Here is an 18,596-nt window from a genome sequence, read left to right as displayed (position 1 = left end):
ACCACAAAGCCAAACCCGATGCCCAAGATGCTTCGGCTGCAAGTGATTTACATTCCGTTTCATCCCAGGTCCAGACCCAATTCATTTGGAGCTCCCCTTCACGTATGGGCGGGGATGCATGTTGCGTCCCTTATCCATGCGGTATCCCAGCGCATACTTTACGGTAATAATCAATCTTGCCAAGCCCTACCAAAGTCAGTTTGGCGAACGCCAGTCTCACTCCACCGTCAATCAACAGCCGTCGGTGCGTGGCGTGCACGCCGCCTCGCCGCTTGCTGTCGCCGCCTTGCCTCCCCTGATCGCACCGACACCGCAAACAAACAGTGTGCGATAGCGTGCGCTTGCCTTGGCCTCACTCCATCCAAATGCACCATTGCCGCCCATGGACACGCAAGGATGTGACGTACAGTATACAGGGTACTTGTAGCCCCCTATGGCCTCCGCCTGACACCACGCACGACAATCTGAGTGCTAGGAATTATTGTAATGCTGATTGCGTCCATCGACAGTCGTGTTGCTTCCGTTCCTGTCAACACCGCCAGTTCTGTCTTGCACCAGTCTTGCCTGACGCCACCTTGTCAACGCAGGTCAAGCACGGGCCATGAGAGCACCAAAACGCGCGGACACCGCGCACCGACATGCAAACCAACGACGAACGAAATCACTCACATCAACGCAGCACCTCAGGTGATACGTAGCACATAGATGCAACCACGTCAACCGCACTCACACACCTTGTACGCGCGCGGGAACCAAGGCGATCATCATTCAGGAGTCTTCCGGGCCTTCTAACGCCTCCGTTAGTTGGCAAGCGCGTAGCGAGTCCAAACACCAGCCACGTCAACTCATGCCAGTTGCAAATACTTGTACATATGATCCCTCTGTGGCCTCGGCACGCCTCAATTCAACGCGCTCAAACAGACACCGAAACTCCGTACTCTGATCGGTGCATTCCAAATATGCCGCCCTCTGTTCTGTGTTGTACCAGGGCCCACTGTCAAGAACTTGTGATCATCAACAATCCCTCTAGTGTGAAATCTCCTTGATGATACTGTGCTGCACGTCAACCCGCAATAACTGCACCTCCTCTCTCGATTCCCCTTCCTCCCGCGCGCCTCGCCTCTCGAGCGCTTCAGCTACCCCGCACCGCAGCCCCGACCGCTGTTCCCGTGCACACTCGTAAAGCTTCCGCACCTCATGTCTGCTGACGTCCACACATAGCCCTTAACGAAATGCTCGCTCGTGACGCGCTGGTGGCGCACGGTAATAAAACAGCTGCCAGGCTGGGGCCAAGTTGGCAGGCCCTCTCCTCCTTCCACAAACGCTGCTGTTCCGTAGTTTCTTCGCCCTGCTTGTAGCCTGCCGGCTATCGTCTGCGCTGTCGGTGGCGGTGCGCTCCGCCAGGAACGGCACCGCCCTCATGCCTCCGGCCAGCCCAGCTGCTCAGAACAGCGTGACCAGTATCCAGAGCCGTTCGTGGATCAGGAATAGCACATACTTGGAAACGAACTCCGCTGCGCCCATCTCCAGCGCGTCTTCAAGCTGCGGGGCGGCAGGGGCGCAGGTCAGAGCAGAGGTTACATAGGCCCGTGAGCAGCTGGAGGTCCCGGGCGCTGACGTCGGACGCAGCTACCCCGCGCGATTAACTGCCCATAACGCGACCTGGCGCACTGCTGCATTAGCATTCGCGAGTCGCTGCGCAAGTACACCCCGGTGACGTGTGACATGACCGCTGACCAGTGACCGCTTCATATCTTTGCGAGTCGGCGGGCCGGTCGCTGTTATGACGACCTGAGGCCTGCACACCAGTGCGCTTCGTATTGAAAAGACACGAGAACGACGGCAGCACTTACTGACGCGTTGAAGAACGTGAGTGTAAGGAAAATCGTCGTGGCCGTCGAGAAGAAGCGCCAGGAGAATGCTTTTACAAGCGAGCGGAACATGCTGTCCTGCACTGGTTGTACACCCTGCGTAGAGCAGCGGCGCAGTGGCGGAGTAAGACCGCATTCCAAACAACACTCGCGCGCGGCCTGCACCAGAAATCACGCGCCCACGCGCATCAAGCCATATCCATGTCACTGGCACAGAATGACCATGCGGCGGGACAACCGGTTCACTTTAACGACCCCGCCCTGCTCACCGGCGCGGGCGCTTCGGGCGCGGCTTTCGACTCCTGGGCTTTCCGTGCCGCCGCTAGCCCCGCCTGCGAATTATCATTTCCATGCTAGAGTTCAAGGCAGGTACGCACCGCAGACAACGGAGCCCGCTCGTGCCGCAGAACCCTGGCGCGCAGTCGTCGCTCTTTGGAGCCGTATGCAGCTGCAGAGACCCCTGTTGCAGGACTTGCCTGATAGCCCGCGTCATATGCTGATTGTGCCTCCTCGGTTACCAGCGATTCTGCGACTTGCAGCTGGACTTGTTGTAGACTAAGGGCGGAGCTCGCTGCCACCTCGACGCTGCGGGGCTTTCGCCCAGAGCCATCAGCTCCTGACCGGTCTAGTGAAAGCGCACATACTGGCCGTAGCCGGCGTGCTTGTGTCGAACCAGCGACGCGAGGGCATGCCGCCCCAAGAGACCGGGTCTGCAACAACACGTTCTGCATCGTTCTACCTCTCAAGCAATCGCAATCTATACAAATTTCCTCTCTAAATAGCAGAAGGCGGCCAAAGTCTTCTCTACCGTGGCTGGAAGCGACACGATTTTTCTGCACCATCGCACCATCTGGCCCCACAGCAAACAACTCCGTCCTTAAGTCTACACACTGGCGGCACGCATCAGTGAAATCGACGAGTCAAATATTTCTATTAACGAGCTGGTTGCGCATATTCAGAAGCATTTTGCCATCTGGACCCTTCGACGAGGTCCGCGGCACAGTAAAGCTTATGTTGTGCGCAAATAAGTAACATCAAAATATTACCGAAGATAAGTCGCTCGCGGCCGTCAAGGAAAACCCTTCTTTTCAGTTGCCAACGTCCAATTTGAAGCGTTTAGTATTTTCTTAGCAGGCCATCAACATGAAACTCCCGCCAGGATATGTGGCGGGTGTCGGCGTGCACAAGGCGACGGCATTTGGAGGGCTGGGCCAGCGGCTGATGGAGCAAATGGGCTGGCAAAAAGGCCAGGGTCTTGGAAAAGACAAGAGTGGCATGAAAGAGGCCATTGAGGTCAAGGAGAAAAAAGACGTGCTCGGAGTGAGTTGCACGTCGCCGCCGCCGATGTTTTCGCAGGGCTTGCGTGCCGAGCGGCCGTGAGCATGTATGGCGCTATCACAACAATGCCGTAAAAGCAGCTGCCCCAGTGTCAACCAGCCAGCTCTGTGACGGGTCCACCGCTTCACACCCACCGCACCGCTGACTGCCCCACGTCCCTTCCCCCGCAGGTCGGCGCTGACGCATCTTGGAACTGGGATCGCAAGTACTGGGATGATGCGTACAACTCGGCCATTCAGAACATAAACCACGTGAGCCGCCCTGGAGGGGAGCGGGGAGCGGGTGCTGGGTAGGGCCCGCTGGCGGGGCTGGGGTTACGGCCCAGGAAGAATCGAAGACAGGACGATGCCCGCATCACAGCCGCATGGGCTAAGGCCCACATGTCCATGGCAGACATTAAGTGGCCCCGAATCTTGCCTGCAGGAGACTAGCAGCAACAGCAGCAGTAGTGGCAGCAGTGACGGGTCCGCCAGTAGCAGCGATGACAGCAGTGACAGCGACAGTGACAGCAGCGGCCGCCGCCGCGGCGGCAAGCGTGCGCGGCAGGGCAAGGGTGGCGCTGTGGTTGTGCACCGGGACGGCACGTTGGCGAGCGCCAGCGCGGATGAACTCAAAATTGCTGCGGAGCTGGCGAAGGACCCCTGGGGCAGGTGGGAAGCGCACGGGATGGAAAGGCCTGGGGGAGGCATGTGGCACGAGGACCGGGGTCTGCGTGCTGAAGTAGGCCAGGACAGTGCACGCGTGCGCAGCGCCATGGACGCGTGCAAGAGACAGGTGTTGCGGTAGATCAGCCGCACGGAAGCATAGGCCCAGCTGTACTGGCATGTTGCCTTGAGCTTGGGATGATGCTGTCCGGCGCTGCGCTGTGTGCGCTATGTGCATGCGGTATGTGCGCAGGTGGGGTGGCCGCGCAGGAAAGATGGCCCGGATTCGGGCGCAGGAGCAGGAGGAGGCGAACCGCGCGCGTGCCAAGCTGGGTCTACCGCCGTTGCCCGCGGCGCCGGTGCGGGCGGCTGCACCGGACTCGTCGGACTCGTCGAGCAGCGACAGCGACAGCGACAGCGACGGGCCGAGCACCAGCGGGCGTGGCTCAGACTCGGACGCCAGCGCGGGGCGGCGGAAAAAAGGCGAGAAGAAGGGCGCGAAGGGGTCGGAGGGCAAGAAGGACAAGAAGAAGGACAAGAAGAAGGCGGGCAAAGAGGGCGCTGGAGCAGCAGCAGGCGCGGGGGCTGAGGCGGGCAAAGCACCGGCGGCGAAGAAGCGGATTGTGGTTGTGTTGGGCAGCGACGCCGCGGCGGAGGCACGCGCGAAGATGGTGAGTAGGCTACGTTGTGGGCGCATGGTTCACAGACGAGGCTGTCAGGCTGTCAGCGCCTAAGCATGCCCAGCAGTTGCACGCGTTGGTGAGACACCAAAGTGCCGGCTACGGGTGATGATGGGCGCTCAGCCCCACCTGGCGGCTGCTCCGTCTGCACCACTAAAGCCCGCACTGACGTGTTGCGCGTTAAGACTGACGGCCGTGTACGCGCCACCGCAGTTTGCCACCTTCAAGCCCACGCCGGCGGAGGGCTGGTGGGGCGCCAAGATGTTTGTGAGCGTGGGGCTGATGGAGAGCCTGGAGGACGAGGCGGAGCGCGAGGCGCGCATGCAGGCCACGGCCGCCAAGCAGGACGCAGACGCGGCGGCGGGCGTGGTGGCGCTGCGTGGCGCGGCCGCGGTGGCTGCGGGGCAGCGCAAGGGCTTCTGCGAGGACGACCAGGAAGCCCTGTACAAGCGGGTGAGGCAGGCGAAGTAGGAACAGATGCGGGGGCGGGCAGGAATCGGCATGGTACGGTCGAATGACACTGTGGCCCACCTAGGTTTGTGATTTGACCGGGCGTCCAGGCGTGCTGCGAGCAGCCCAAATGGATGGTGCCCGTAAGCCGCCGTGCTCGGGCTTCTCTGCCCTTTTCTGACGACACGCCCTCCCTGTGCGCCCTGCCCCACGTCACTCCAATGGCAATGGTCCCAGGCGCACGACTTCCAGCGCGTGGGGCGGCGCGGTCTGGGCAAGGCGGAGATCAAGGTGGGCGCCAAGTGGGAGGGCACCAAGAAAACATTTGGAGAGGAGAACGACCAAGAAGGCGGCGACCCGGCGGAGGGCGGCAAGCAGCAGCTCGGCGACGATGAGGAGGAGGCGCAGGAGCAGCCGCATAACGAGGGGGCTGCTGCAGGGAAGAAGAAGGGCAAGAAGGATAAGAAGCAGGACAAGGAGGGCAAGGGCTCGGGGAGGAAGGCCAAGGCCGAGGCAGACGCTGAGGACGGCGGGGAAGTGAAGAAGTCGAAAAGGCAGAAGACGGCAGCGGCAGCAGCAGAAGCAGATGAGACGCCCGGGAGCACCGTCGCGGCCACATCCGCAGAGGCGGCGGAGGGCGCAAACGGCGGGGCTGCACCGCCGCCCAAATGGCTGAAGCTCGCCAAGACGGTGCTGAAGAAGGTGGGTTGGTGGCAAGGGGACGGGGAGCGGCGTGAGGCCAAGCAGGGGAGGGGCTGGATCCTGCCTTGGGGTGCGCCTGTTCCTGGAGTAGCCGTCCGTCAAAAGGATGCAGGAACGCCTCGTTTAGACACTGCCGATGCGCCTCATGTTCTCGACTGCAGTCGGCCGAGCGGCGAATGAAACTGCGCAAGGTGGTGGAGGAGCTGGTGGCGGCGGCGGAGGAGCACCACCGCAAGCACCACCACCACCGCCATCACCACCACAGCAAGAAGGACAAGAAGGACAAGAAGAGCAAGAAGGCCGGGGCTGAGGCGGGCGCGGAGGATGCGGCTGCGGGCGCGACGGCTGGCAGCCCGTGGTGTGAGAACAGCGTGCGCGAGGTGCTGGAGCGCAAGGTGAGGAGCTGTGGAGAACCGCGGGACAGGCAGGCGGGCGGGTGTGTGGTGGCGCATGCAAAGGCACCATGTGCTATGGAACGGGGCCGCCGGGGCGAAGAGGCATTTGGGCGCTTCACTCGATTCGATGGGATGCTGGTATGAGCATGTGCGTGCTTTCACTCGCTAACTCGCTCATCAAGCATTTCCCTTTCATTGATGTTTTCTGCAGATCCGCAAGAGCAACAGCGGCCTGGCCCTGGACGGCAAGTACGTAACGCTGGTGGCAGCGGGCGGTGAGGCATGAGCCCCAGGAGCAGAGGGCCGTGCATTGGGCATCAGGAGCTGAGAGTTGGAGCCGGTACGGCAGCCAGGGCTGCTGTCAGGATTGTGGGACTGCACAGCAATGGAACAGCGGGCTGTACGTGCATGCATGGGTACGGGACCTTGCGAAAGCGATTGTCGACTTGAGTGTGAGCCGAGTGCTTTCTAACGCGAATGCGAGCGCATATGACGCCAGGAAGAGATTGTCTTGTGGTGTGTTGCATGTTGAGGGCTGTGTGACAACGAGGGTAGGATTTAGCGTACTGGCCCGCTGGCTACGGTGGGCAGGCGGCGCATAGAGGTGTAGCGATGGGTGTTGCCAAAATCAGTCCGTGGTGAGAAGGAGGGACAACATGAACAGACGATGTAGACGCGCGCGCCGGCATTCCATGACTCCATGACCGTGGGCTGGGCGTCAAGTGTGAGTGCCACATGTACATGCAACACGGTAGTGTGCAATGCGTAGTGCCTGACTGCTGAGACTAGAGTTAGAGGCCCGCGGACCGCGGTCCGCACGCTTCCTTGGCAACTACCATGCTGGCGCTGTTGAAAGAGAGTACCGGCAGAAGGCAGTACCAGAAGTAACCCCACCACCATCATCTTAGAAGACATGTAGGTCGATGATCATGCAGAAGTTATTACAGTAGAGCAAGGCCTTCTCCCACCGGCACCCGTCCTTGTTGCCCATGACCTTTAGGGAGCCACTGAACCAGGTTGTTCGACGCACGATCAAATGACGAAATGCCCACAGGGGACACCTTTGCTGCGGCCCTCCCGTTGCTCTATACCTCCCTAGATCCACACCGTGGTTTGTATTGTGGCACCGCGGACCAAGCCACTCGTTGAAGCGCATGCAAACACTTAATACTGCAAAGCCTACCTTTGGTACGGTGCGCGTTACGAAATCAACAGGGGCGCAAGCAGCACACTGCCCCTTCGGATGCACGACAGCACATGCTGCACGTGCACGCGTACGCAACGATACACGTCGTGTGCGCCACGCCTGAAGCCTATGCTTGCGCAAACTCTGCTTAATATCCTCTCCCCCTTACTTGGACTCTACTTACAATGTTGTACGCGTGATACGCAATAGCCGGTCCTCTCCTCATCTGCAGCTCAAAATCCACCTGCACCCAAACCACGTCGGTGACAGACCTGTCATGCAAATCTCGTTTCCTGGATCTCTCTTGAGCATCATGTCCTGTCAACGGCACCAACTGTTCCTGCGTCAGGATCCGCAAATTCGCAGACCGCCGCTCGCAATCACCTTCCTCACGACAAACAATCCTTGGCAAAGCCACCATTTGCTGTGTAGTACATCTCTTCGCTCGGGACTCCCGTCTCTCCAGCAGCTTTATATGTACGAGCAGAATGTCCGGCCACCACATGGTGTGCCAGCCGCCCGCACTCTGCGTTTCTGCCAGAGCACTCACGTGCGGTGCCGCACAGACACCAAAGAAACAGTCTTATGGTACAAGCGGCAGACACGTGCATTCGTGCCTGTGTTCCTTCGCAGTGAGAGTTGCCGCGCCCCCCTCAGCTGCTGCCTCTATGCAGTCAGGCGTACATGCACGCATCACTCGCAGAAGTGAAACTGGCGGATGACCCTCCTCTATTGCTCCTGCTGGCACGTGCTCTGATCCTCTCTTCTCTTCGTAGCATTGTGCACTCTCCACTGGCAACTCCCGCCTCTTGATTCCACCCCTACTCCTCTTTCCATCTCCTGCAAATCTCCGCTCCGCACTCGTGAGTGCGTGGCTGCAGTGGCCGAGGCGCCCTTCCACGCACCCTCTCCCAACAACTCACATCCTCGCGCTCTCTGCTTCGCCAGCCATGTGAGCCTAGGTGGTCCACCCAGACCACACAGCCGGCCCGGCACCAGACTGCCGGAGCCCTCTACGCCAGGTCGACGCTGCCGCTGACGTCCATGCTGCTCAGGCTGGAGGAGGCCAGTGTCAGGCTGTTCAGCTCGTCCCAGAACGCGCTCACCTGCGCCACCTGCGCCACGGCGCCGTGCGTCACGTGCATCACGGCGTCCACCGGCATGCCGTGCGCCGCGCTGGCCACAGCGCCGCCCAGCGCCGCCGCAGCACCCAGATGCACAGTCATGTTGACGGCAGCCTTGGCAGCCCCCGCCGCCGCCGCAGCGGCCTTGACCGCGCGCACCTGGCCGCGGGTCGCGCGCGGCGCCGGGCCGCTGCCGCCCGCGTGCGGCGCGGCGGGCGGCGCGGGGCGGCGCTCTCGGCGCGTGGAGCCGCGGGCCTTGCCGTCAGCGGCCGTGGAGCGGCGAGTCCGGCCCGAACCCGCCGGCGCAGCCGGCTGTTGCTGCTGCTGCTGCTGCTCGGCAGGCGCCGCCGCGGCAGCAGGGGCAGGCGCTTCAGGGGCGGGTTTGAAAGACGTGCCGACGGGCGCACCCGCCGGCTGCTGAGGAGCAGTGGAGCTGGACGGGGCTTGAGGCGCCGCCGGCGTAGAGCTGGGTGGTGCCGGGGGCGACTTCTTCAGCACGGGCTTGGGTAGCAGCGTCTTCGGGTCCACTGCAGGCACAGCAGGCGCCGGAGCCGCCGGCATGAAGCTGGTTCCCACCGCTGCCGAGGCCGAGGCCCTGGCGGGCTGCTGCGCGACCGGGCTGGCGGCGACAGCAGGCCGGGCGGGCGAGCCGGGCGGTGAGGGCGCGGCGCGGGCCGCCGCCGGGCTGGGCACGGCGGGCGCGCGGCCCAACAGCGCCATCCACGCCAGCGAGGGCGACTCGGAGGGATCGTACGGGTGGGAGGCCAGCGTGTCGTGCGCCGCGGCAGGCGACAGCAGTAGTGCCTGCCACACCGCCGCCGGCGTGCCCTGGGAGCAGTACGCCCGCGCCGCCGCTTCCGCATCGCCGGCGACCCCCGCCGTGGCAGCCGCGGATGCGTCGGCGGCAGAGGGGACAGCGCCGGTGGCGGCTGTGGCTGGGCGCAGGCCCAGCAGCACGTCCCACACCGCAGCCGGCGTCGTGGCCACGGAGTACCCCGGCACAGCCACTGGCACGCTCGCGCTGGCGCTGGTGGTGGCAGGGGCCACTGTGGCGGCGGCATCAGTCGCCGGCACGGGTGTGGCGGCGCCCGCAGCCGCAACCGCCGTGGCGTCGGGAGCGGCGCGGCCGGCGCCGTTCGAGGGGCGCGAGAACATGGGAGACGACGGCGCGGCACCGGGCTCCTGCGCGGGCAGGTCGATGCTGCCGCGAGGTGTGCGGGAGGCGCCGCCGGAAGGCCGGCTCAGGTCCGTCATGGCCGGCTGCGGCACGGCCGGCGGCGAGGCGACGCCGCGGTTAGTGGCGGAATCGGCGACCGCCACTAGCACATTGGCGGCGGGAGACGCTGACGGAGCTGCCACCGCGGCGGGGGCAGCCGGCGCAGGTGCCTGCACAGCCGGCGCGACGGCAGCGGGAGCAGCCGTCGGCGCGGCAGCGACAGCTGGCGCGGCAGCGGACGCTGCCGTCGGAGCCGGCATGGTCTGCTGCTGCTGCTGCTGCTGCTGTTGTTGTTGGGGCAGGAACACGGCATCCCGCAGCCGCACGCGCTCGGGTGACGTCAGCGGCAGCGCCAGCATGCCACTCACACGCGACGCGCGCATGCGGCCGTACTCAGCCATGGCGCGCTGCGTCATGCCGTGCTGCCGTACGCACGCGCCCAGCACCGCCGCGTCCTCAAGCACCAGGTTCAGCGCCGTACTCGCCACGTCATCAACCGTAAGCGAGGCGCCTGCCCTGCCGTACACTGCGTCTCCCACCAGCGCCGCCGCGCCGGAGAACCACTGCCAGGGCGCCGCCAGGGCGGCGGCGGCGGCCGCGGTGGCGGCGGGCGGCGCAGTGCGCGGCGCGGCGGCCTCCACGACGGCGGCGGCGGCCGTGGTTCGCATGGCGCTGAAGAAGTCCTGCGGGAAGTCCTCAAACATGGCCACGCAGCGCCAGTACGGCGAATCTGCAGCGCGGTAAAGAGCGAGCGAGCGAGCCGGTCTTACCAGCAGCGTCTTTAAGTAATGCGGTCAAGCCTACTTGCGCAATCCCGCGGCATGTGCTTGTACATGTGCTGTGTAGCAGCGCTCACCCTTGCCCCAGTCGGCCACGCCCTGCGGCGCCGCCTCGGGCAGGCCCCGCCCCGCCAGCAGCTGCACCGGGCAGCTGGCGGACCACACGAAGGTGTTGGGCCCGGCGGGCGACAGCCACGCCACGCGCTCCGTGCCGGGCGCCGCACGCAGGTCGATCCAGGTGCGGGTGGCGGTGGTGAAGTTGCGCAGGCGCGCACAGTCCGGGTCGCGGGGGCGCAGCGTGAAGCGGCCGCGCCACACGATGCGTGCAGGGGCCTGCTGCTGTGCCTGGGCCGGCGGAGCCGGCGTGGGCGACGCCTGCTGTTGCGCGGCGCTGACGCTGGGGCTGCTGGTGGCGGTGGTGGTGTCGGCGGCGGCGGGGCTGCTCTCCGTGCTCATGACTGTGTCGAACTGCAAGAGAGAAACATATGAGCACCGAAGCCGTAGCATCATTAGCGTTTGAAATCGACGTATACTTAGTGAATTTCCGCTTGCTTCTCATCAAACACACACTGCGTCGCACCGCACCGCATACACAGCCCTGCGTGTTTCCTTCCTTGGGCTCTCCTTCTTCAATCTGGTTCCCGAAAGCGACTGCTGTTGGCTTTTCCCTCTCACCTGCAGATTGCGGACCGCGGAGCCGGGGCCGTCGGCGCCGATGACCAGCTTGGCGCGCACGGTGCGCACCGCGGGCGCCGATGGCGACGGCGACAGCGCGAAGTGCAGCAGCGTGCTGCTGCCGCCTGAGGGAGCTGCCTCAATGTCGCGCAAGTGGTGGCGGCCGAAAACCTCCACCTCTGTGTTTGTGCGTGACAAGAATGCGACATTACAAGATGGGACAGTCCAACCAAGCAAGGGTGCCCAGCACCCAGGTCAGGAGGGAACCATCTCCTGCCCGAAGGGAAACCGCCCTCCCCCCAGTTGGCTGCCGACCATTACCAAACCGCGCAAGTTACAAGGAGCTCTTGTAAAGCGAACTGGCAACGCAGCGCTCCCATGATGACCTCTTCCTACTCCACCATGTCTACTATGAAGCAAAGCCCCGCCCTAGGAGCCCATGCATTAAGCTGCAGCATGCTGTACATTCCAGTCGTGCTCATCACTCACCAGGCGGCAGCGCGTCCAGCAGCGCCTCCCGCAGCTCGTGCAGTCCCACCAGCAGCGGCGGCGAGGTGGGGTCAGGCTCCGCGGCGGCGCGCGCCGCGTTGGCAGCCGCAACGACCGTCTTGCGCCGCGAGGTAATGCGCTGGCCGCGGCTGCTGCTGCCTGCGGCGCCTCCGGCGGCGCCTCCGGCGGGCTGCCCCAGCGGCGTGCGGCGCACCAGCTGGCCCTCCATGTCGAAGAACAACGACTCGTGCACGCTGCTGGTCAGCTCCGTCACCAGCCTGCGTTTCACAAGAGAACGGCGCATGCATTTGTCCTCGTGCGTTAGTATGATTGCGACATTACAAAGAAGGGACAGTTCGTATGCTGCATTTGGATGGCGGTGGCCGGCAGGACGCGGTGGCCGTAAGTGACAAGAGCGGGGTGGGCGCGTTGTTGTTGCAATATTGGAGAACCTCTTGGGAAGACCTAGTAGCTAGTACAACCCACCTGCCGTACAGTCCGGCGTCGAGGGCCTTGAGCGCACGCAGGCCATTGACGGACAGCAACACGCCACCGTCATTCTCGGCGGGTGGCTCCGAGGCCGTGTCGAACAGCTGCAAGTGCGTGGAGGCAAGGGAGATCTCAGCACTGACAGTTGGTGCCTTGGGCAGTTGACGCACGTTGCGCAGGGCGCGCTGGCAGCGACGAGTCGGCGACAGCATGGCGCTGCAATGGCTATGAAGCTAGGCCACCATACTATTGGAATGACGCAAGGTCGATTGCTCGTCGCGCGTTTGTCGTGTGAGCTCGCGTACGTGGAGAACTCGAAAAGTCGCGCGACACCACACCCGCAGCGCACATGTGCCAATAACATCACGACAACAGAAATGGACATAATCGTATCAGAGGCCTGCCAATCGCTCACCGTCACGCGAGCCTGCGGGTTCGCCTTCGTTGCCGCCAACGCAGCTACCAGTCCCGCAATGTCGGCACCGACAACAGCAACATCTACAATCTCTAGTGGAAGGGCCTGCGGCCGCGGGACGGCCGGCTTGCTGGTGGTGGGGCTCGGTCGGGGCGCCGGAAGGGTTGCAGCCTCGAACATCGCTGTCGCTGCCACCCGCGTTTCGGCTGGTGCTTGAACCAGCACGTTAGCTCGGCAAGATACATCGCCCTGCTGCCCCTTCTTCAAGCTCTTTTCCGTGGGCCGACGCTCACTCGTATGGCCTGGCGCCGAGCTTGCTGGTCCTGACGGAGCGGCCTGAGCGACCACGCAAAGTTTGTGCCCCCTCGCACCCGCTATGCCCTTCCGTGATAGAAGTGAGCAGCTGCTTTTCGACATTGCTGCTCGCAGCCAGCGTAGCGCGTCGTCGGGAACAGCGAGCCGTGGTTGGTGGTTAGGGCAAACTTGCAGCGGTAAACAAAATTGATGACACTAAACGGAAGACGGCACTACACTGTATGTAACGCGGCAGGAAGGGTGAATATATTAGAGGAATGGGCCGCGCCGTCTGTGGTTTTGCCATCTCGCGCCATTTGACCTCAGAGCATAGATGAATAGCATCGAGGCATGTTGCTTAATATGATGCAATGCCATCCAGACGAGTTCAATGCGTCTGCTGTTGGCCTGAACCCCAGTTGGATGGCAAGTTTGTGCCACTGTAAATGACCCTGCACCACTTCAGGCCTATGGCAATTTTTCATGGCTATTTTGACTTCGCGTGGCCCTGGGGTTACCGCCACAGCGGGTCGCTTCCCCCGTGCGTGGCTCGCCTGGGGCCACGGACCTGCGCCGGCTCACAAGGCCTTTCATGGTTCTCCGCACCACACCAACTTCCAACAGGCGCCACGAGGGGTTGAAACAGATGCCACGCATGCGGGTGAACCCGGGCATCCAGGTAAATGAAGTGCAGGCGCGGAGGCGCTGCTGGGCAGTGCCGTGGTCTGCGTGTGCACCAACCAAGCATATGGACCAACTGCCATCCACACAACCCAGCACGCCACGCAAGGTTCACAGCCATCGCTACCGCCGTGCCGCACGCTCTGAAACCACCACTGCATGTATCACCAGTCCTTGCGCTGCCACTACCGTACTACCGCGCCAGCGGCCGCAACACGGCGAGCGCCTCTGCCGCACGCGCCAGGTTCTGTCCGCTGAGGTCCCCAGCCAACACAAGGAAGACGTCTTCCCCGGCCGGCAGCTGTGGGCCCTGCTGCTGCTGCGGCTGCGCTGCCGCCGCAGAGGCTGGCTCCGCCGCCGCCGGCAGCAGCAGCGGCCGGAAGCGGCAGTGCAGCATGAGCACGTCGGCGACCGGGGTGCACGAGAGAATGGCGCCGATCTTGGCACAGCGAACCTGTGTGCGTGTGTGTCGGTATTGGTGGCAGACAAGGGCCATACCGTATGAGTGTCTGGATTAGCGCTGAAGTGGTGGTATGGAGGGCTTACGCGATAGCAAACGGCTAGGGGGCCAATGTTGGCCCTGTCGAGTGCCGAGCAGGCACGCGAGACTGCAGATTTCAGCAAACTAGCGTAGAACCAGAGCTCTCTCGCACCTTGCGGAATTTGATCTCCTGCGGCTCGCGGCACACGTTCTCCAGTAACCGCACCGCCAGCGCCGCTGCCGCCGCGTCCACACCGCTGCCGCCGGCCCCGGCCGCACGCAGCCGCTCCAGCGGGCCCTGTCCTTGCCCTGAGGCCCCGTCCGTCCCTGCCGCTGCCCCGGCTGCAGCCGCTGCCCCTGCCGCTGCCGGTTCTTGCCCGTACAGGTTCAGGCACGCCAGCTGGACGCTGTTGGCGACCCGGGGGTCGGCAGTGGCGTCGATGTGTAGGCGCAGGCGGCGGCAGGGCGGCGCCGGCCGCTGAGCTGCTAGGTGGAAGGCCATGGGGATGTGTCGGCCCGGAAAGCGCACGCCGGCACGGCTGTCCAGAAGCTGCCATTGCTCCGGGCGGCCTGTGTTGGGGCGGGGTCAGCCAAAAGGATGCGGATTAAACTCATTGAAGGCTGATGGCGACGACAGCGGTCGCAGGTGTTGGCTCCCTGGTCGGCCTACAGAGTATGCGTAGTGATACGCCGTGTGACACCAGCAGCACAATGCTTGCAAACCCGGTTTGGACCCGCCTGCGCGAATCTCCACATACCCCATGCCCCACGGCCCCGACCCCGCCTAGCGCGCTCACGCACCCGCCTCGAAATCTGCCTGGCTGACGCCCTCCAGCCGCCAGGCCGCGGGGTCACGCTCGGGGCAGTCGTTGGCGGACACCAGCTCATAGCCGGTCAGCACCACTGCCTGTGTAGGAAAGCATAACGACAAATAGTCCATTCTTTTGTGTATGTGTGTGTATGTGTGCACGTGCATGTATGGCAGACAGCAGGCTCCCATGAGGAGCCGCATGAGCCAGCAGGGCGGGGCAGACATGCAGGGACGCCCGTGTCGCAAGCCTGGTCCACTGACGGACTCAGATACGCCATACATGCAGCCACCCCTTACTTTCAGCGAGCACTTGGGTGCAAGAAACGCAGGCAGACACCCACCCATCAAGCTCACCGGCTGGTCCAGCGGAATGCGGTATTCCACCCAAGAGCTGCCGCGCTCGCCACCGCCGCCGAAGTCCAGCCACTTGGTCGTAACCCGGCCTATCGGCGTGGGGAACAACACTTACCGTATGTATGATGGCTCACATATGATCCGTTGTCACGCCACCTTGATTTCAGATGGCTAACACGCATTGCGCACACAGTAATGCCTTCCAAGCACCCACCATCAAACAGCTTCTCCACCGCCTCCAAGGCCCCGTTGTTACCCGCCGCTCGGCACGCGCCGCCCGCCAGCCGCCCCGCCCGCCCGAACACGGCAGGCAGCTGCGAGCCCGGCGTGTCGGCCGCCAGGCTGTACGGGCTGGGCTCGTGCGCCGCCGCTGTCGAGGCGGAGACACCTGCAGGCGTGCGAGCAGCGCATGTACCACAGGCGCAAGGCATCGATCGGGGCGGGTCCTTCATGCAATCCCAACTAAACAGGACCCAGAACCAGCCAGGGGGATCCAAGCCCGAGCCTACCCTTTATGGCCCAGTTCACCACCGGGGGGCAGGAGCACACGCAACTAGTCCACTAGGTGCTGCCGGGTTCCCCGTGTAAACATACGGTATTGGAAGCGCTAGGACTGCGGCCTCGTCCAGCACGCACCCGTCTCGCCGCGCTGCTGCCGCCACTCAAGAGAACCCGTCTGGCGGCCCGGCAACGCCTGCTGTTGCGACGGTTGTGGCTGTGAAGCGGGAAGCCCCAGCCGCTGCCGCAGCAGCTCCTGCAGGAATGCAACAGCTACCACACGGTCACGTGGCGACACACCGAAGAAATCAGACCCAAACCGCAGCTAGACACAAACGATCAAGTCACAGGGCTGCGGCAGCCGCCAGCTCCCCAGGACCCCCAGTCCCCCACGCATCAATGCACCCATGCTCCGCCATCGCTCCAACCCAGCCGCCCCAGCTGCGCCACTCACCACGCGCTCCTCCACGTCGCGGCCCAGCCACACCAGGCGCTTGGGCCCCGGCCAGCGCGCCCGGCGCCCCGCCGTCATGTCGCCGAGCTGCCGCGACAGCCAGCGCTCCGGCACCCGTGTGCGCCGCGCCCGCACCTCGCGCCACCTGCGCGAGCATAACATGCAGCTCAGCACCCAGCACCATCTACTCGAAACTCCCGACACCGACATCCTTAGCCTAGATAAAGCAGCCCGAGCCCCCGCTTTGTCCTTAGCCTAGATAAAGCAGCCCGAGCCCCCGCTTTGTTGAAGCAGCCGGAGCAGCCCGGCACACCCAGGCGCCCCACAGCCCTACATGGCACGCCACGCCACGCCCTCGCAGCACTGTGGCCGTCAACTCACTTGGCAGTGTACCTCGCAGTCACGTCCACCGCGCCCCACATGCCCGCCGCCACCACATAGCTCTGCGCTTTGCCCCAGCCCGCCTCGTACAGCAGCGGCTTGTCGTACGCAGCTTCGCAGGAGTCCAGATGGATCCAGCTGCGGATCCAGGGGTTGAGGCGGGCAGGTGGCGGTAAAATGTGGCAGGCAAGAGAGCAACGCCCAACAGGGGTAAGAGGCTGGGTGTACGGCACGAGGTACGGTATATGCCCGCGCCCAATGAGTAGGCAGGTCCCCGCATGGACCGGGTTGTGTTTTGCACAGCAGGGCCAAAATTATGCACCATGTCCACGCACCGCCGCTGCCGGTGGCTGTAGTACTCAGTCCACACGTGGTCAGACCAGTCGCTCACGTAGCGCGCCGTGAGTCCTATAAGAAGCGCAAGGAAACGCAACACGCAGGGCAGTGGATCTGAGGCCTGTGCGCACGTTGACGCAGTGAATGTTGCAGTGATTTCTGCAGTTGCAGCGGACAGTAGCTGCAAGACCCCGCCGCAAGACCGCACGCTCCCAGGCGCTCTTGCCGTTGCGCCTCGGACCGTGTCAACAATCGGTTATGCACGCCTCGCACCCCGCACCCTCACACAGCATCTGCATCTGCAGCGACCCACCCGCCGCCCGACAGCACAGCAGGAAGGCGTTTGCCCACTCGCCGCAACGTCCGCGGCGGCAGCCCGGCTCCAGCAGCTTGCCTGCGGTGTCAACCACCACCACACAATCCTTTTGTGATCATGGCACAGCCAATGCAACAGGCCCCACGCGCATACCGCATACTACCAAGCTGGCGTGCAGGTCAACAAGGCCGCGGTAGGCGGGCGGCCAGAGCACACACCGTCACGGTGCAATGACGTGACCTATCACCCGCAAGCCGCTGGTGTCCGCATTTCGCTTCTCCGGGCCGTCCCAGCACACCCAACCTACCCGGGTTGTTGTAGCGTGGGAAGCGCACGCTGCCGCCGCAGCCGGGCCGGCCGCAGCGGTGCAGCTCCACGCGCTGGGCGCCGTGGGCCAGGTCCTCAGGCAGCGGCTGCACCAGGGAGCCGTCGGCGCGGGTGCCGCCGCCGCCACAGCGCGGGCAGGGCAGCGTGTCCACCTGTTGCAGCGGAAGGCGGAAGAAGCCCAATGCGGGCAGCGGTTACGGAAGAAGCCGAAGGAGGGCAGGTGGAGGCGTTGCGAGCACAGCCAGCTTGACAATGGGAGCACCCCAAACCAAGCATCGTCTTTTGTTTATCGTTTCCTTTCCACTCACCCAAGTGAAGAAATCAGATTTGAACCATCCAAGCAGCTGCTGGGCCAGCAGGTCTTCTGCGGCCGGGGCGGCGGATACGTCGCCGCCCAGCCGGCTGGCCAGGTTGGCAGCCTCCGCCGCCGCGGCGCGCAGGCGAGCCAGCGGCATCATCGCACGTGCGCGCTCCTGCAGTCCCGGGTCCTCGCACTGTCTTGCAGGAGGCAAGAGTGGGCGGCCCAGGGAGCGGGTTGGGGCTTGCGGGCTGTGAGCGGGGTGTGTGGTTGCCATGGTATGTTTGGCGCCCAGGTACAGGCAGCTTGCGTGCATGTGCTGCCACACGGAGGCCCCAAGCTACCCATGCATCTCTACCCATCGCATGGGTAGCACCCGAAACCACCCACCCCCAGAGCTGTCTCCATCATGCCGCGGAGGCGGGCCTGAAAGGCGCCTGTTCCATCGCCCCGCAGCCCGGCATCGCCCTGCAGCTGCATTTGTTGCTGCAGCGCCTGCGCCGCCCGCAGCTCCTCCTCCTAAGGAACGCGTTTGTGAGACAGGCAGTTGCGTTGGCGCAGCGCTGGTAGCGGGGACAGAGTATTCATCGGCGCATGCAACTTGCACGCGTGCAGGGGCAAGCAGTGGTGCACGGCGCAACGAGGGGGAGGTGCCATCTCACCTGCAGCATCCGCGCGAGAGCCTCGTCGTCCATCCTATATATATGCTTAGCACTGGTGCTGAAAGTATAAGGCGCCGCGAGGCCCAGCCCTGCAACAGGTGCCGAATGCTGAGCCCGAGTTGCTTCAGTTACAGCATAGTAAGGATACCTGTTTTACGGCATGTGTGTGTCTACGATATGTATTGTCTCGAGCTGGTATTAGCACAGAACGAATGTCCGAGCCTTCAAAGCAAAAACCGTGGGAGCTTTA

At 63.6% G+C, this 18,596-nt stretch overlaps 4 protein-coding genes across 4 annotated transcripts; 1 reads left to right on the top strand and 3 right to left on the bottom strand.

Annotated features, from left to right (window-relative positions):
- Positions 1–35: 35 nt before the first annotated feature.
- Positions 36–2,671, bottom strand: CHLRE_01g054050v5 (uncharacterized protein). Its single transcript, XM_043059016.1, has 4 exons — positions 2,348–2,671; positions 2,141–2,203; positions 1,854–1,967; positions 36–1,542 (listed from the first exon to the last, which is right to left on the bottom strand). Exons 1-4 carry the CDS (start codon positions 2,600–2,602, stop codon positions 1,444–1,446), a joined length of 531 nt encoding a protein of 176 aa, XP_042928930.1. The 5' UTR covers positions 2,603–2,671; the 3' UTR covers positions 36–1,443.
- Positions 2,672–2,771: 100 nt separating this feature from the next.
- CHLRE_01g054000v5 (uncharacterized protein) lies at positions 2,772–6,950 on the top strand. The gene is made up of 8 exons (XM_043059015.1): positions 2,772–3,191; positions 3,380–3,460; positions 3,633–3,859; positions 4,107–4,524; positions 4,747–4,986; positions 5,221–5,685; positions 5,847–6,080; positions 6,292–6,950. Exons 1-8 carry the CDS (start codon positions 3,015–3,017, stop codon positions 6,364–6,366), a joined length of 1,917 nt encoding a protein of 638 aa, XP_042928929.1. The 5' UTR covers positions 2,772–3,014; the 3' UTR covers positions 6,367–6,950.
- A 59-nt stretch (positions 6,951–7,009) lies between these two features.
- On the bottom strand, positions 7,010–12,981 carry CHLRE_01g053950v5 (uncharacterized protein). Its single transcript, XM_043059014.1, has 6 exons — positions 12,454–12,981; positions 12,036–12,142; positions 11,550–11,827; positions 11,061–11,239; positions 10,463–10,853; positions 7,010–10,336 (listed from the first exon to the last, which is right to left on the bottom strand). Exons 1-6 carry the CDS (start codon positions 12,631–12,633, stop codon positions 8,280–8,282), a joined length of 3,192 nt encoding a protein of 1,063 aa, XP_042928928.1. The 5' UTR covers positions 12,634–12,981; the 3' UTR covers positions 7,010–8,279.
- Positions 12,982–13,079: 98 nt separating this feature from the next.
- CHLRE_01g053900v5 (uncharacterized protein) lies at positions 13,080–18,591 on the bottom strand. Its single transcript, XM_043059013.1, has 14 exons — positions 18,347–18,591; positions 18,075–18,203; positions 17,695–17,880; positions 17,367–17,538; positions 17,057–17,137; positions 16,743–16,815; positions 16,408–16,545; positions 16,027–16,171; positions 15,711–15,828; positions 15,289–15,462; positions 15,075–15,163; positions 14,711–14,816; positions 14,082–14,479; positions 13,080–13,882 (listed from the first exon to the last, which is right to left on the bottom strand). The coding sequence occupies exons 1-14, from the start codon at positions 18,377–18,379 to the stop codon at positions 13,622–13,624; spliced, it is 2,103 nt and encodes a 700-aa protein (XP_042928927.1). The 5' UTR covers positions 18,380–18,591; the 3' UTR covers positions 13,080–13,621.
- Positions 18,592–18,596: the final 5 nt, after the last annotated feature.

The sequence above is a fragment of the Chlamydomonas reinhardtii genome, chromosome 1 (assembly GCF_000002595.2).
Source record: "Chlamydomonas reinhardtii strain CC-503 cw92 mt+ chromosome 1, whole genome shotgun sequence".
NCBI lineage: Eukaryota > Viridiplantae > Chlorophyta > Chlorophyceae > Chlamydomonadales > Chlamydomonadaceae > Chlamydomonas > Chlamydomonas reinhardtii.
This window is presented reverse-complemented; position numbering and strand designations above follow the sequence as displayed.

Bases quoted from the DNA above. Each gene is read 5' to 3' on its own strand.
- CHLRE_01g054050v5 (XM_043059016.1), bottom strand. From the start codon at position 2,602: ATGCAGAACGTGTTGTTGCAGACCCGGTCTCTTGGGGCGGCATGCCCT. The intron at 2,204-2,347 runs GCAAGTCCTGCA...GATAATTCGCAG, and splicing joins CATATGACGCGGGCTATCAG to GCGGGGCTAGCGGCGGCACG. The intron at 1,543-1,853 runs GTAAGTGCTGCC...GCCGCCCCGCAG, and splicing joins TCACGTTCTTCAACGCGTCA to CTTGAAGACGCGCTGGAGAT.
- CHLRE_01g054000v5 (XM_043059015.1), top strand. From the start codon at position 3,015: ATGAAACTCCCGCCAGGATATGTGGCGGGTGTCGGCGTGCACAAGGCG. The intron at 3,192-3,379 runs GTGAGTTGCACG...CTTCCCCCGCAG, and splicing joins AGAAAAAAGACGTGCTCGGA to GTCGGCGCTGACGCATCTTG. The intron at 5,686-5,846 runs GTGGGTTGGTGG...TCTCGACTGCAG, and splicing joins CCAAGACGGTGCTGAAGAAG to TCGGCCGAGCGGCGAATGAA.
- CHLRE_01g053950v5 (XM_043059014.1), bottom strand. From the start codon at position 12,633: ATGTTCGAGGCTGCAACCCTTCCGGCGCCCCGACCGAGCCCCACCACC. The intron at 12,143-12,453 runs GTGAGCGATTGG...ACGCACTTGCAG, and splicing joins ACCCGCAGGCTCGCGTGACG to CTGTTCGACACGGCCTCGGA. The intron at 10,337-10,462 runs GTGAGCGCTGCT...ACCGCGCTGCAG, and splicing joins CGTGGCCGACTGGGGCAAGG to ATTCGCCGTACTGGCGCTGC.
- CHLRE_01g053900v5 (XM_043059013.1), bottom strand. From the start codon at position 18,379: ATGGACGACGAGGCTCTCGCGCGGATGCTGCAG. The intron at 17,138-17,366 runs GTAGGTTGGGTG...TTGACACCGCAG, and splicing joins CCCACGCTACAACAACCCGG to GCAAGCTGCTGGAGCCGGGC. The intron at 16,816-17,056 runs GTGGGTCGCTGC...CGCTTCTTATAG, and splicing joins GCTGTGCTGTCGGGCGGCGG to GACTCACGGCGCGCTACGTG.